The sequence below is a fragment of the Haliotis cracherodii genome, unplaced genomic scaffold (assembly GCF_022045235.1).
Source record: "Haliotis cracherodii isolate W230 unplaced genomic scaffold, xgHalCrac1.p SCAF_9, whole genome shotgun sequence".
Lineage (NCBI taxonomy): Eukaryota > Metazoa > Mollusca > Gastropoda > Lepetellida > Haliotidae > Haliotis > Haliotis cracherodii.
The window spans coordinates 51,188,797-51,206,230 of record NW_027266343.1 but is presented as its reverse complement, the minus strand read 5'-3'; the positions used below and the strand labels follow the sequence as shown (position 1 = coordinate 51,206,230).

The window sequence follows — 17,434 nt, the reverse complement described above, 5'->3', positions numbered from 1 at the left end:
GCAATAATCTTGGACGCGACGTTAAACCCCATTTCACCTCACCCGTCCCATTTCACCTCACCCGTTCTTGTGGGATGGTAAGCTCAGCGTATACTTTACAAAGAAGCGGACACCGTATTCCCTAAAAACTAGTATTGTGCATGCATTGCAGAAACTCGCACGTTAACATTCTGAACTTTCTTCAAATAGTATTTGTAAATATAATATAAGATGCCTCATTTTCACAAACAATATAAAGCACATTTCGAAATTATTAATCTGAATACATTTTTGGTTAATACTATGTTGATGTATTTTCTACCCAAGATCTTCACGGGTCGAAACGCTATAAAAAACATTCCCTTATTCATATCGCGTAATGGAATACGGCGGTTCGTAGTTCAGGGAAATATTCCAGCATGATCAAGAGTGCTCAAGAGTGCTCAAAATAAAGGAGAGCAAACCCGTCCTTTTCGTAGCGAATGAACAACTCGGCAAAACCACCCTTTCCAGGAAATAAAACTCATTTCAATGTACAGTGTTGAATTTGAAAGACCCAATACACATTCAGTAGACAAAGAAATATATACAACTCACAGTGTGTTTGAAACCTCAAAGCAACAAAGCACCTTGACTAACCCTCGACTCTACACTCTTTAAGAAGCAGCACTCCGTTAGTGAGGGCATGGGGGCAGGGGGGGATGGGGGGCAGGGGGTATGGCAAAGTTACCCCCCCCCCCCCCCCCTCCCCTTCCTTCTCCTTCAATACTAATACCCCGTTCACATGCGCCTCTATACATATGTGTGTATATGTGCATACATGTGTAGAAATATATACGTGAGTATACTTGTCAAGTGAACGCGTTTACTTATTTGTGTATATTTACACCAGATGCAAATTTGCATCATGTCTGGAGCAGGTGCAAATGTAAATGTACATTTGCACTGTATGTATTTGTTGCAATGTGAACGTTTATGTCAACGTAAGAGGATGATCTAATTAATATCTGTTCTTTTGTCAACACCAAACAAGTTATCAACAGTTGCCAACGTTTATGCGTATATACAGAGTTGAGCGGACGGTGTTTTCTTTGGGTTTCAAGGAGTCAAAATCTTGTGTACAAATTAAATCAAACACATGTTGCTTCATGCGAAAGTTTTCGGTGAACTAACTCTCTTCTAATTCAACTTTGATTGGAAAACAACCTGCTGTGTGTTGAAAGTCGTGAACAGACTTACGGATATGTGTGCCTTACACAATTTACATACTTTATTTACACACCTAAGATGCTTTTCATGTGAACGCATAGTAAATTTACACATACGCACGTATGTATAGTTACACATGTGTACAAGTACTTACGTTAGTAAGTATTGTGCATGTGAACGGGGAATAAGTGGTGACCATACACTGCAACTGTTTACATGTGTTTGTTGTCTCAGTGCTTGAACCACTCTGTTGTAGATTTAGTATGCATTGAGGCCCAGATAGTGGTATTGTTGGTTGAGAGTCAGTACTTCAAGTGCAGTTTTACTACCAGGTTAAGGTCTCGGGCATCGCGCCCTGTCGCTAGGCTGAAGGAGACGTAGATAAGAAACATTTCAGCTTGTTTTTTGTGTCTAGGCCTGACAAAGAATGTCTTGTTGAACCTCTCTTGTACAGAGGCGTGGAAATACCAAGTGTGGGTGTAGCCTCTTTTGTGATATCTTATAACGTTACACGTTAATTTGTGTTGGTGTTTTTCTTATTTATGATACAAGTCTGAAATAGCATCTTTGCATGTACATCTTTCTTGAAATATCCAATTTAAAGACGTTGTTAGGCGTTATCTCGCAAACATGTAACTTTAATTCGATTTTTTTTTTATTAGAATCAGTTTTAAATATATATTATTCTAATTCGAAAATATGTATGGGAGTACTGGAATCCCATATATGCTTTCAGAGATAATAAAGCTCATTAATATATAATTCACATGAAGTCGAACAAATATGAACTTATTGAAACCTATTTCCAATCTTGATAATTTCTTCACAAAGAGAATCTACGTGTAGATAAAAAAGGTGTGACTTTTTTAAGAACATTGTTTCCTTGAATGAAAATCAAAACTATCGACACTGAGGCAAAGGTGTGTATTTCAGAATGGCATTGTCACTGTTTTGTAATTAGTAATGGTCTATTTTCTTCACAAACCATCTGGATTCCCGTTACGTTCATCTGTCACTTTACACTGTGCTGTCACTGCAAACAGTAGCTTTAATACTGTAACATGACTGTGAGCGTATATATGTTCATGTAGGTGCTGAAATAACATCAGGTTGCAACCATCGTTCTCCTGCTTTGATTGAAACGTGCCAGATTTGTGTCGGGATGCCATTGACAGACGTGATTGTCAGCGTATGTGCACGTGTGTGTGTGTGTGTGTGTGTGTGTGTGTGTGTGTGTGTGTGTGTGTGTGTCTGGTTTAACGTCGCGTTAAAGATCATCGGACTTACATCGCTACGTGCATGCACGAACGTGTGTGTGTGTGCGTGCGTGCGTGTGTTTGTGTGTATGTGTGCTTGTGCGTGCGTGCATGTGTGTGTTTTTGTGTGAGTGTGTTTGTGTGTAAGTATGTGTATGTGTTGGTGTGTGTATGTGTTAGTGTATATGTTTTATTGTGTGTTATAATACAGTAAACTACAGTTACGACGAACTTAAAGGGATGACTAATTCTAGTTCGTTATAAGCATGTTTACACCATATTTACAGCCAGTTGCCAGGACAAAAAAACTGAGTTCGTTATATCCGTCAGTTCGTTATAAGCGTGTTCATTATAAACGTAGTTTACTGTATATACATGTATAGTGTGTGCATGTGTTTATGTGTGTGTATCTGTCTGCGTATGTAATAGTGTGTGTGTGTGTGTGTGTGTGTGTGTGTGTGTGTGTGTGTGTGTGTGTGTGTGTGTGTGTGTGTGTGTGTGTGTGTGTATCTGTGTATGTGTGTTTGTATCTGTGTGTGTGTGTGTAAAAGGGGAGTTCTAGCTCTGTGACCGGCGATGTTGGACGTTAATCATTCTGCCATTTCACTATTGGTTTGGCTGACCCAGATACGACTATTTACAGACTGTCGTGATAAGCTGATCGTAGCTAGGTTCTGTTGCGTTGCGTAAAAAAATGTTCTGCTAAGACAACGTCACGCCTTTAGATTCATTCTCACCCAAACTGCCAGTTACCGTCTTCGTTCCACAAAGCGTCCTTGACTTGTGTCTAGGAAGATACGGCAGTCGTAACGCTATGGACGCTTTGTGGATCCGGTCCAGTACAGTTGAACAATCAAACAACACAACAAGTATTGCAGAACAAGCCACGTTATGCTACACCATATCTCACAGCTATTCTCGTCCGTCTAATCGCAGTGCGTGCATATCGTTTGAAGTCCGTGCCTTGTATTGAAGCAAGGGCATGCCTTGAAGCACATACCATAACGTTGTAGTGTCGTGCTTGCCCATGCCGCCCTACAGGAATACCCAAGTGGAATTGTTGTAGCGTAAAGGCGCGTGGGAGGGACCACTAGCCCATTAGTGTTTGTCCAGGTGAGGGGGGTAGGGTGGTGGTGGGGGTAGGGGGATATAAACGTGAGAGAAGGGTCTGTTTTACATTTGACAAGAATGTTTAGAATCGTTCTCTGCCTTATTTAATCAACGATTGTGTCCAGCCTCGAATAACGTCATCAAGAATATTTACGCTTGTCAGAGCGAGCTGTCAATGATAAAATCTGGACTTGACAAACAAGTGATGGAGTGATTGAGCAATGATCCACTCCATCGGGGCACAAGCCTGGCCACTTGATCCTCTACAGTAGGTCCTTACGACAACCATGGGACACTGGGGCCCTTGTCTTCACTGTAATCCCCACCGTGTCCGAACTATCAACTGTTGAATTATTTAAGATGAAGTTACCTTTGCGTAAAGACTTCATGAAGTAAATATGTGTGTCTGGTATCTCAAGGTTTCAACCTATTGCAAACTCCTTACGATCCCGTTTCAAATGTACATTAGTATTCTATTCACGTGCATATTTGTACAAAGACTTGAGACAATCTTGACACTAAGATAGCTTTGTGAGACGGCCCTACGGTGACCCCTCCTTCGATTTCTAACATCCACATAGATATCATGCAATAAAAATACGATTTACGTTCCTTATCCCGGAGACTCTGCCTTGACATTATAATCCGACTTACAGACAGTCTTAACCCGGAAATCTCCATATGAGACGCGGAGTGATCTTCATTCCCCTGTTGTCATTGCTTGTCGGTGGATTATACTGGACTACGAAACTGTGACTTATTTGTGCCTTTGGTTAAACACACCATTATAGCATCGATATCGTAAAATCCAGTTTTGTTTTAATCAAATTTACACAATTGTGTGTCATAATATTGTTTTTGATTAAAGGAATATCGATGAATTAAGAAATAATAAATATGAAAACGCGCAGAGGCCTCGAGGGTAGTTGATGGTACGTACAGATAAGAGAGATAATTTTACACTGGAAACCCTTATCCCCCAAAGTAGATAAGGGTTCGACGGCCAAGGCTTCGATTCTCAATATGGATAAATTCTATGTATCCGTTTCTAATGTTCCACGTGATAGTGCTCGAATATTGCTGAAAGCGGCGTAAAATCAAACCCACACACTCACTCACTCGACAGACACTCGTTCACTTGTCGCAAGATTTGAGAAAAATCAACGATGAACTTTGATCTCCCCAGGTGAAATTTTCTGTTTAAACCACTAGAACGAAAGATGCTGCATGTGAGATCAAAGCGTTGATGCAAAGAACCTGAGTGTATGCTGAACTTCGCAACTGCTTCCCACATACTAAAGTTGCGTCTATTCAATTCCTCCAAAACATCGTCTTAGTTTCACCTAACGTTTTAAGTCTACGTAGTAATTAACAAGATAATCTGATGCGTGACATTTCCGATGGTTTATTGACAAATGATTGGCAGCTATGTACATGAGACTTCCGCGTACATTGTTGACTATTCCGCCCCCCTGACTCTATAGAGAATTGAGCCTGTGCCAGCGTACAGTATGATGTAAGACAAGCATGACCGTGGGAAGTGACGCAAAGTGACAATGGTGACTATAATTAGCACAACTGTCAACAAGGGAAATTTACCACGTGGTTGCAATTCCCCTGGGACTGTGAAGGACAAATGCACCACAAATGTCAGACTCAATTTGTTGCATTTAACGCAATATGTTATAACACGTGACTACGTGGAAACGCACCAACCCATATAAGCCACATATCGTCACACGTCAGATTTGAGACGAGAACGCCATTTCAACTGAAGGGTTGTGAATAATATTTCATTCATGTTTTAAATACAGACTATTTTAGGTTATTTTATAATTGTTGAATATGTATTTGTGCAAAAATGACCAGGAAGTGAGTCACCCCACTGACACATGTACAGTTTTACATTTACATGCGGTCTATGACGCATCTATGCTTTATAATGTTCCATTCTAACGGAACACGTTTGCCGGGGTTCTTTCCCTATAGACTAACATTTAGTCTCTGAAATCTTATATAACACAATATCCTTCTTGACTCTAAAAATAAAAACAAATTCCCTATGCTGATGGAATAGAGCTAGCTTGAGCTGGCTAGACTTGCTTTTGTATGCATTTCTGGATTATCATTTTTTCATAAAATAAATATATTCCACGGACATGTTGTAGGACTACTTTCCCTACTCCCTCTCTTCATACAGGACCGTATATCTATAAATCTTAACTTTCTCACATACTCCTAAAGAACTTACATCGCTTTCGTATTTGCGGACCCGCCCCAGTTCCCTCTACCAGTAGTAAATCCCTGCTTATTCCCGACACGTTTTGTCAACACTTGGCTGACCTCCCTGGTCTCGTGCTTTGGCTGTATACACATATATCTACCTGTGTCCAATTGAAGGGCTAAATGTCCTTGGACACATGTGTGTCAGGTGGTCAGTGGATTCGCAAGTAGACATGCCTGTTCAGGTGTACCAATTAAAGGGGAATCGTTTCATGTACTTAGTCTTATAGAAACACCTCGTTTGTTGATGGGTAAGGAATGTTAGCATGTCAGCACTTTCCCTGTAGAACAAATATTGACCATAATTCCGTTTTACGCGTCATGGGGGTCATATAACACATTGTGACATACAAATATCCATAATGAACACTTTGTATATGTGTTTTGTAACTTTACAATAAATAAATACGGGGCAAGTATGCAACCGTGTCTGACCCCATTTCTCAAGAATTTCAACACTGAGGCTACGGTCGTGCTATCTAAAGCTAATATTATGCTAACAAACAGCCGTAATGTTATACTCTACAATTCCACCCGTGTATGCAGTAGTAACTTCATTATTCAGTTTACCCGGATGTATATGACTACACATTACGATGTGTCAAATTTGTTACTACAAAAATAATACACAATTCAGCGACAGCATGACATTTATGATATGTACACATTAAAAATCATACAACAACAAATTACCACATGAAACTATAACACAAATGTTAAAATTATTCCGACATAACGGCTATTTTTTTTATGGTCGCGCCAAATGACCTACATACCATCAGGCCGGTTAAGTGACTTTCTCATTGAGTCGGTTTCAGATGAAATAAACGTGATTTCATTCTGGTAAGTCGGGTCAGTTGGATGAGATTGTACACGGGGAAATCAAAGGAGAGTTGATACTGTGTTGATTAGATAAATGACCTATTTTCGCAATGAGTAAGACAATTTCAAGACAGCAAGGCTATTGTTCTCTCTGAAAACGTACCTGTATGTGCAGCACGATCTGGGCATGGTTGAGATGACGTACCATAGAGGTCTCATATAGCATTAAGAGTAACATTATATTACTGCCCAAGACATGAGATATATGATAATGTATCATTTTTATTTGTGAGGTGAGGTGAAATGGGGTTTAACGTCGCGTCCAAGATTATTGCACTTACATGGCGACCTGCATGCACGTGTGTGTGTTAGTCCTGCACCATGACTGCGGAATATATTTATTTTATGAAAAAACACAATCTAGAAGCGTATACAAAAGCAAGTCTAGCTAGCTCCAGCTAGCTATATTCCACATGAAATCAGCATGGGGAAATTTCAAAAAAAAATTAGAGTCAAGAAGGATATTGTGTAAAATAAGATTTTATAGACTAAATGTAAGTCTTGTTTTGTAATTAGTAATGGTCTATTTTCTTCACAAACCATCTGGATTCCCGTTACGTTCATCTGTCACTTTACATTGTGCTGTCATTGCAAACAGGAGCTTTAATACTGTAACATGACTGTGAGCGTATATATGTTCATGTAGGTGCTGAAATAACATCAGGTTGCAACCATCGTTCTCCTGCTTTGATTAAAACGTGCCAGATTTGTGTCGGGATGTCATTGACAGACGTGATTGTCAGGGTTTGTGCACATGTGTGTGTTTGTGTGTGTGTGTTTGTGTGTGTGTGTTTGTGTGTGTGTGTGTGTGTGTGTGTGTGTGTGTGTGTGTGTGTGTGTGTGTGTGTGTGTGTGTGTGTGTGTGTGTGTGTGTGTGTGTGTGTGTGTGTGTGTGATGCCGACTTACAGTGCAAGCCCACTGAGATACCATGCCGCAGTTTAATATGAACACCCCACTCAGACACAACATACAGACTCCGAGCCGACAAGTCCTTGTTTTAGCCCCTTAATGTCGAGCGCCAGACAACGTCTATTGTTATGGCGCAGCCGGGGGTCGAACCCCGGGCGGACGTTCTACCACTAGACCACTGAGGCGGTCTATATTTGTAATATTCATTTTTTCAAATGTATCATTTGCATTCATCTATATCACGTCGGCCAAAATATATTCCCGTCAGAATCAGACATCAGTATCTGAAACCATGAGTAGCGCCCCTTGCAGTCGGGGCACAGTGACACGCTATCAGCTAAATCGCAGACCCTAATGAGGAATCTAGTCAGCGTGTTATCTTATTAGCTGAATTGTTCTGTAATTGTCCACGAAATACCATCTAATCACTGTGGTAATATTCGCATTCTTAAATAATATGGGGGCATGGGTGGCTTAGTCGTCTAAAGCGCTGTGCAGAGTTGCGTCCCTTGGGCACGCCAGAAACCTATGATTGTGGGTTCGAATCCCGATTCTAGGTTTGTCAGCACCATATCAAAGTGGTAAACGTCTGAGATCTGCATCACTTCCGGCTTTCCTCCCACATCAAGCTGACACGCCGTGATATAACTGGAATACTGTTAAAAGCGGCGTTTAACCCAACTCACTCACTCATTCTTAAATAGTATCACAGATAATAGGTGATTATTGACACTATCGCAAATTTTCGGTGGTTTGTCAAGGTACGTATATAACACCACACCAAAATATGCACGACATATAAGTGTATTATTCCTGGTACAGCACAGTGAATCTATGAGCATATGTCTTAATCTTGACATTAACATTCATAATAGTCTGTCTTATGGCCAACAACTTCAAATACAATCTTAATGATTGAGTATTGTTTTCCAAAGCTAGTAGCTATATTCAATCAATATCAAGACGGGAGAATGGACAATGGACCCATGTTGGAATCGAACCCGGTTTTTTTTTGCCGTGACGAGCGAACGCATTATCTACTAGACTAGCCAACCGAACATTGAGCCCAATTCTGCACGATCATTGGAACATATACTTGTACATATAAGCTACTTGTTCACTATACAACTTATTAATCCAGAAACCTGCTTATCTGAACGACCGCATCGAACCGTCAAGGTTGATATGCCATCCACTGTACTATCAGACTAATGAGCCAAGACTCCAAACAGTGAAACCCAGCCACTCCGGACAGTAAATTATTCCCAGTGAAATCGTCCTGGTTAACAAATAGCCGTTATTAACGAGGGGGAGGAGGGGGGGGGGGGTGGGGGGGGGGGGGGAGTCCGGATTTAAAAGGTTTGACTAAATTAGCGTAACCTCCAGGGTCAATACTCCCCGAACGCACCCATTCACCGCTAGCGTGACTATGAAACAGACTACCATAGCCCTGGTTTATTTCTGCACCTAGTATACATATACAACTGTTTGACTAACCGTTATTACTTTTGTGGATATATTCATATCACTACAACGCGGCAGATAGTAAGCCGAGCACATGTCACTGTTGACAGCAGGGGACACCGAGCGCTATATATATATTCTACAACTGACGTATTTCATGGTGTATCAGCCCAGCCCTGGTGAGTCACTTGTACCCAGTTCCCACCGACTACTATAGGCGGCTATTGTACAAGGCCTTTGGCACTTGTCCCCAGTACCCACCGACTACTATGGGAGGCTATTGTACAAGGCCCTTGTCACTTGTCCCCACTACCAACAGACTACTATAGGAGGCTATTGTACGAGGCCTTTGTCACTTGTCCCCACTACCAACAGACTACTATAGGAGGCTATTGCACAAGGCCTTTGTCACTTGTCCCCAGTACCCGCTGACTACTATAGGTAGCTATTGTACAAGGCCCTTGTCACTTGTTCCCAGTACCCACCGACTACTATAGGTAGCTACTGTACAAAGCCTTTGTCACTTGTCCCCAGTACCCACCGACTACTATAGGTAGCTATTGCACAAGACACTTGTCACCTGTCCCCAGTACCCACCGACTGCTATAGGCAGCTATTGCACAAGGCACTTGTCACCTGTCCCCAGTACCCACCGACTGCTATAGGCAGCTATTGCACAAGGCACTTGTCACCTGTCCCCAGTACCCACAGACTACTATAGAAGGCTATTTACAAGGCCTTTATCACTTGTCCCCAGTACCCACCGACTACTATAAGTAGCTATTGCACAAGGCCTTTGTCACTTGTCCCCAGTACCCACAGACTACTATAGGTAGCCATTGCACAAGGCCTTTGTCACGTGTCCCCAGTACCCACCGACTACTATTGGTAGCTATTGAACAAGGCCTTTGTCACTTGTCCCCAAGTACCCATCGACTACCTTAGGTAGCTATTGCACAAGGCTTTTGTCACATGTCCCCAGTACCCACCGACTACTATAGGAGGCTATTTACAAGGCCTCTATCACTTGGCCTCCTGAGATTAAACGGGTGGTTAAAAAATACATTTCAGTGTAATGTGTCAGTGCATTGTTACTGCATTCGTAACAACTGACTTGTCAGACAGTGAAGACGCTTTGGGTAACTTCAAATACACAGGCCTAAATTATTGCTATCTGAGTTTTTTATTTATGCATAAACATATATCCTAAATGGTATGTAACAATGTGCATAGGCTTACCTCAGAATTGTCTACGCAAGGTACATCTTGAGACATAGTAGCACGGGTCGTTACTATGTTATAACACAGCTAAGCATTAAGGAACTTCCTCTATAACATCACATCAACATATATATAATATACTAATAATGCATTAGATGCATTGTACAATATTGTGAAGCATATCATGGTTTCAAGATGTCGACAATTTCTGTTACATCCTCATGCAGAGTATCGCTAACACCTGTAGCATCGGTTGTGTTACAATGACAAGTGTGTGTGTTGTGTTTAGTTAATCGGTTCCGTGTTTTTTTCCGATTGTTCGGCCGATGACAGGTGACATTAATACCTCCAAGGCATTGGTATATTTACTGAGAACAGTGAACCCCCGTTTACCCGAACCCCGTTAGATGGGAATCTCCCTCAGACAACAGCCGTAGGCATCGTCTACATATATACATTAGTCCTTACCAGTTATTTGGTAATACAAGTGAGTGAGTATGGTTTTACGCCGCGTGTAGCAATATTCCAGCAATATCACGGCGGGGGGAACCAGAAATGGACTTCACACATTGTACCCATGTTGGGACCAAGCCCGGATCTTCGGCGTGACAAGCGAAGGCTTTGACCACTAGGCTACCCGACCGCACCTTGTTAATCTAAAACAGTTTCCGGATTACTGTTGTTTCTTAGCGTCATTCTGTTGAATATAATTACATGTTTGTCAGAAAGAATGAAATTGTTTTGTATTTTCTTTTTGGTTTAAGAACGCCGCACTCAATATTCCACTTATATGACGGTCTGTAAATAATCGAATCTGGATCAGATAATCCAGTGGTTTACATCAAGAGCGTCGATCTACGCAACAGAGATAACATGCACTAACCAATTCAGCGAGTCTGACCACCCGATCCCGTTAGTCGTCTCTTACGAAAGGTATTGGTTGTTGAAGACCAATTGCAACCCGGATAGTCACGGGGGAGATATGAAATTGACATCTACTTCATCAAATGTCAACGCATGACAGGCATGCATGTAGCATGTACATTACACAACCTGCACAACAGTGACACCAGGGTAATGTACGTGTATCCCGTCAGTTCGAGACACCGAAACAAGCGAATGTTGTAACTGTTGCGGGGTATGGACGAGTGTACCTGGTATCCAGTAGTGGAACACAATGCTGAGGTCCGCCTGCAGTGTATTACATCACATCGTCATGTTAAACTCATTAACCGTGTTTGTTGGTGATTGACATTTGATGTAAGTGGTCCAGAGATTACCTAATTATTGACGCTATTGTGCATTGCCAAATGTTTATTCAGTTATGTAACCGTAGGAAAATATGACGTAAAATCACATTCACTCACTCATCCCTACCAATTAAATGTGAGAGAGTGAGTTTGATTTTACAACGCTTTTAGCAATATTCCAGCAATATCACAGCGGGGGACACCAGAAATGGGCTTCTTACATTGTACCCATGTGACGACAGAACGCTTTAACCAATAGCCACACACACACACACACACACACACACACACACACACACACCCCACCCCCTTCTTCAAAGCTCGTGCAAAGTCATTTGTACCAGAGTAAAAAGTTGCATTATGACAAATGTTACACTGAACAAGATTTTATCACAAAAAATAAAATAATACGGTTTATATATTCTGTGGATGTAAATTGGAGAAAGGTAAGATTAAATCAGCCTCAGATATATTGTGATTGATTTATGAAGATTATTGGTGACTAGGCACCTGCGTTCCCTACCTATCTCGCTTGTGTTGCATTTGTACTTCCTCATTGCTTGTTATTTGCATATATCCTTCTCGGGGTTGTCAATTTCACCGAGTTCCAGGTCTAAACGTTTCTTGATTATAAGAAACCTATCAGGGTTATTTTTAAGTGGTCACTTGTCTGGAGATCTGATTTCCAAGTGAGCGGTGAATGTTTGACAACAGCATTAGTTATAAGCTAGGCGGTGGCTTTGATCAGCTGTCATGTGTAGGTAACACTGTAGATTTCAATCAATCAACTGTCACTAGTGTAAACATGGCGACAACATGCACGGACAACAATATTTTATATGGATAGAACTAACACGAATAAATAATACCAACAACTGCAGACGGTATTCATAGAATAGGTCTTTGCAGGCCCTACACTATGAGCTATCGGTGACACGTGTTGAAGTGCTTAAACCAGCTTTTTCTCAAGCGCTCGCCGGCTAACAATTCAGTTTTACACACAAACGTATAGCGATTTCGAGAGCTTGCTTGCTCTATACTATAAGTAGGGCACTTTGACACGGTAGATATCGGTGAGAAACACGGTGGCGATCAGTGGTGATCGCTTTAATATTTTGCTCATCCATGCTTACTCGTCATGTTTAATGTTCCATAACCAATTCAAAACGAGATCGTACATTGTCTATATGCTGTATTATTGTAAACTCCACCCTCGCTGGATCGTACTTGTTTAGATGATCTATTGTAGATAAGTAAACAAATTGAATTGTATCTGCATTGTTAGTATAACCATCATTATTCTTATATACTTTTTTCTTACCATAATTGGCATTTCACAATATAATCACTTCATTATTATTATCGCTATCATTATTATCATTGTCGTTGTTATTATCACCATTATTATTATTGTTGTTGTTACTACTACTTCTATTATCATCATCATCATCATCATCATCATTATTATTATCAGCATTATTATTATGATGCTTACCTTGACTTGCTCCTCATCTAATCCGACCTCAGCAGCGATTAAGGTCACATCTAAGTCCGAGGGATTCCGATTTTGACGGAAATTCGCCTCTAGTTTTTTATGCTGTTCACTTCCTATCTTCGGCAGCAGGTGGGACGGAGAGAGGTGGGCTTGTATTCCGGCCATGTCACCGTACATCACGTTGGTGGTCATCACAGCCGGTCAGTCTCTGACAACGCTGGACGCCGTCGCCTTCTGTCGGCACTGACAACACGCCGAGGAATGACCAAATCAGCTGCTCGTTGAATGACACTGCACGAACTGCGTTAAACGTTGCAGCAAGCAAGGTGTATTAAATATCAATGAGACCGAGTTGCCCCACTAAAGCAACGAGTCCTGTTAGTCGCTATTTCCTTGCTTCGCTCACACACTCTCTCTGTGCCGGTTCTTTTCTTGTCTACCTCGCGACTGTGGTGATTGTATATATAAATCGGCCGGCCAAGTCAGTCAGCCAGTCGCTCGTGATACGATAACGCAAAGACCTCTATATCACAAACACTGTCAAGGGCTCCTTGTCAGCGCGGAAGCTGTATCGGACTCGCTGTAAGACCCTGTGACGTCTTTTGTTGATATCAGTAGCGTTGTTGGCTCTTCTAGGCAATTAATATTGATTAGATATTGATTCAAATTAGATCCAATCGGCGCGCCCTGTTCTTCAACACGTGACTATTATCGATTGAATATACGTCATGGTGGATATAAATAGTAACAAGGCTATTGTGTGCGGTATGCGACGAATACCAATAGCATGAACGCACGTGGGTTGGGTTTTAAATCTCTATGATAACTTATAATAACGTGGAAGTACATGAGGGCAAGCGGTTGGTCAAAGTCATGTTTTATATCAAATATTATTTTAACTTACTTCCCTGGTGCCAATTAAAATAATACATCCATCTTTATTTTAAGAGATGCAGTGGTACCATATTCACATTCTGTTCAATTTTGAGATGAAAATATTATTTGTCACATCTCCCAAGACAAAATTCTGTTTGTATTAGATACAAGCTGTAGTAATAAACTCACTTCGCAAATTAGATACGTGGGCGTGAAATTGGTTGTTTCTATTCTGAGAGCGCGTATATACACTGTTGATTAATCAGTGGTAAATAGAACCGTGAAGATCCGGCTTAGAATAGGTCTCCAGCAACCCATGCTTGCCGTAAAAGGCGACTATGCTTGTTGTGAGAGAGGCAACTAACGGGATCGGGTGGTCAGGCTCGCTGACTTGGTTCATGCATGTCATCGTATCCCAACTGCGTGGATCGATGCTCATGATGTCAATCACTGGATTGTCTGGTCTAGACTCGATTATTTACAGACCAACGTCATTAAGCTGGAATATTACTGAGTGCGGCGTTAAACAACAAACAACACAAATCAGTAGCAAATATATGCGTGTTAGACCTATGAAAGAATACTCCCCCTCGACAGTCATTCTCAGTTTTAATTTATTCTGCGCGTATGAAGTACACTCATGTACGTATATTTATATACACACTTGTGTAAAGATTGGCACCATCTCTTCTGTGTTTTCACATGTCAGGAACATCCATGTATATTTTACTGATATCTATGCTTGAAATTGATATCATGTTGATAAAGGTCTATGACACCACCGATAAACCTACTACGGATGGTCGCTATAATGGGTCATATGATATAATGCAAAGATTGAGTGAGTGAGTTGGGTTTAACGCCGCATTGAAAAGTATCCCATTCATGCCATGGCGTGTCAACTTAATGTGGAGGAGAGCCCAAACGTATGCAAGTGTCAACGACTTTGGCACTCTGGTATGAGTATGGTACTGACAAACCTATAAAAATAATCGTGATTCGAACCCAGAATGACAGGTCCCGGTGTGGCCTAGCTATAGGGACGCACCTCTGCACAGTAAATAACTGCGCCGTAGATGACTGGGCCACCCGTGCCCCCGTTAACGTGATGTGTAATATCACGTGATGTGTAATGTCACGTGATGCATATAGCAGAGGCAACTGTTGACAGAGTAAACATAGAGCTATTTCCATGGGAGACCTGCAAAATATGTTATTATATGATCGATTTCGGTTCCTGTATTTCTTTCTTTCTTATTTAAGGCCGCATTCAGCAATATTCCAGCTATATGACGGCGGTTTGTAAATAATCGAGGTCTGGACCTGTCATCCAGTGATTGACATCATTAGTATCGATCCACGCAATTGGGATACGATGACATGCATCAACCAAGTCAGCGAACCTGACCACCTTATCCCGTTAGTCGCCTCTTACGACAAGCATAGTCGTCTTTTACGGTTGTTGAAGACCTATTCTACCCCAGATGTTCACGGGTCTCCCGTATATCAGTGTGTCAGAACATTAATATAGGATACGAGTTTAAAATAAGACTATTTTATATCGAAATACGAGGAACACGGTGCATTACATTCTTTCCCAGGTATGTTTGAGCAAATTCACATTTCCACCACACATTGATCGTGTAAATGTACGTTTTCTCCCATCAGAGTAGGTGCAGTGAAACCTCAATTATCCGTTCAAAGAGAAACACATGTCCGGATGAACGAACCATTGTTACGAAGTAACGACTTCTGATATACATATGTAGCCGTTCCTTAAACCATTGTCCCGATACGTGGGTTTCCGGACTAAGGAGGTTTCTCTGTACATGTGTGAATACGTTCGCGTGACGAGAGTGCACGTGTGTAGATTTAGATATCGGTGTTAATTATTCAGGTATGTGAATTAGGTCTTGGCTTGTATAAACTGAATCAAGTTGTAACTATTCCCTTGTCGATAGTATTTCAAGCACACATTGCTGAAGAGAGTTCATGACTTTTGGGCCTGGAATAAACGCCCCCAAGCCCCTAATGGAGGGTAATGTGTCATCAAAACTATTCAAGAGTCTTTGAATTATAAAGTCATGTCATTATTTAAAACAAACTGTCTTTATGGAACATCACTTTCAGAAAACGCCCGTAAAACACATGACATAGTGAGTGAGTGAGTGAGTTTGATTTTTCGCCGCTTTTAGTACTATTCCAGCAATATCACGGCGGGGCACACCAGAAATGGGCTTCACACATTGTACCCGTGTCGGGAATCGAACCCGGGTCTCGGTGAGACGAGCGAACGCTTTAGCCACTAGGCTACCCGAGCGCCACAAACACGACAAAGAATTATCCTAAAGCTCATAATGGACATCGCTTCGCGACAAACGGAGCTCGATGATAATTTACCATGTAATATATACTACCAGAGCATATATTTATAGCAAACTAATAAACACACTTAATTGATCCATCTTATCTCTTTAACGACAAAAGACATTCAGCCAGTTCACTTAAATAAAATTTGTCTTTGTCTATTTTAAAAAACGCATTTCTCCAACACTATTACTTGAACACAAACTGTCAACATTAACAGTACTTAACACCTTTCTTTTGAATAAACTCCAAGATGTCTTGCTCTGGCATCTGTAATAACCTATAGGACATAATAATGGAGTGATCATGTTTATAACACCCGGCGTGTGTCGTGCGTGCAATAATCAGCTATTACTGGTATTATATAAGGCGATATTAACCTTTGATCTTCAGACATAGGCGATAAGAGAGAGGCTCTAACTCCAGCGATTAGAGCATTAGTTAGGGGATAAGTGGTGCTGTTACACTCCCTCATAGGTCAAAGGTCACGGGCAAGTAATCTGGGCTAATGATTATAGGTACACGCGTTGGAGTAGACTTAGGGGACCTGTCTCAGTACAAACATAATGCGATAAGATGTGATTGTCTTCATTTTAATGTCGCTTTGAAAATAATTTCTGATATTACAATTTATTTATATTTACCCACACTGCGTGTTTCAAATGACAAACTTAGCAGGATCAATTGAGAGACAACACGCATTAACACCTGCAGTAACCGCAAATCACTATTTTATAACAGATAGTGGTATAATCATACCAATAACGAAGACGTTTTCTATAAATATTAGCTCTGGCTGTTGTTTCATTCATAAGTGGACATTGTGATGTCATACCTTAGACTGACCGTTCAGAACCGAGCAACACATACAGTATTCTGATTTGAAATCAAGGTCAATTTCCAAACTAAGGGACGGTCGTCACTATTTAAGGGCAATATTCTTGAACGCGACGTTAAACCCCATTCCACCTCACCTTACCTTAATATTTCCACTCCTCGAACACCGGTGTGTATACAGAGGGATGGCAAACAAATAATTCATTCCTGAATTTTTTATTGAAGTTACTAAAATACATTTAATCGAAATCTTATAGTGAACGTCACCTTATGAGCTTTGTGTATCTACGTGTTT

General features: G+C 41.1%; 1 protein-coding gene across 1 annotated transcript in view; it reads right to left on the bottom strand.

Moving 5' to 3' along the window:
- Positions 1–13,674, bottom strand: part of LOC139452809 (homeodomain-only protein-like) — a 30,705-nt gene extending 17,031 nt beyond the window's left edge. The window contains exon 1 of the mRNA XM_071234429.1: positions 13,060–13,674. Coding sequence (XP_071090530.1) covers positions 13,060–13,251 — 192 coding nt within the window. The 5' untranslated portion in view covers positions 13,252–13,674. The remainder of the gene's footprint in view (positions 1–13,059) is intronic.
- Positions 13,675–17,434: the final 3,760 nt, after the last annotated feature.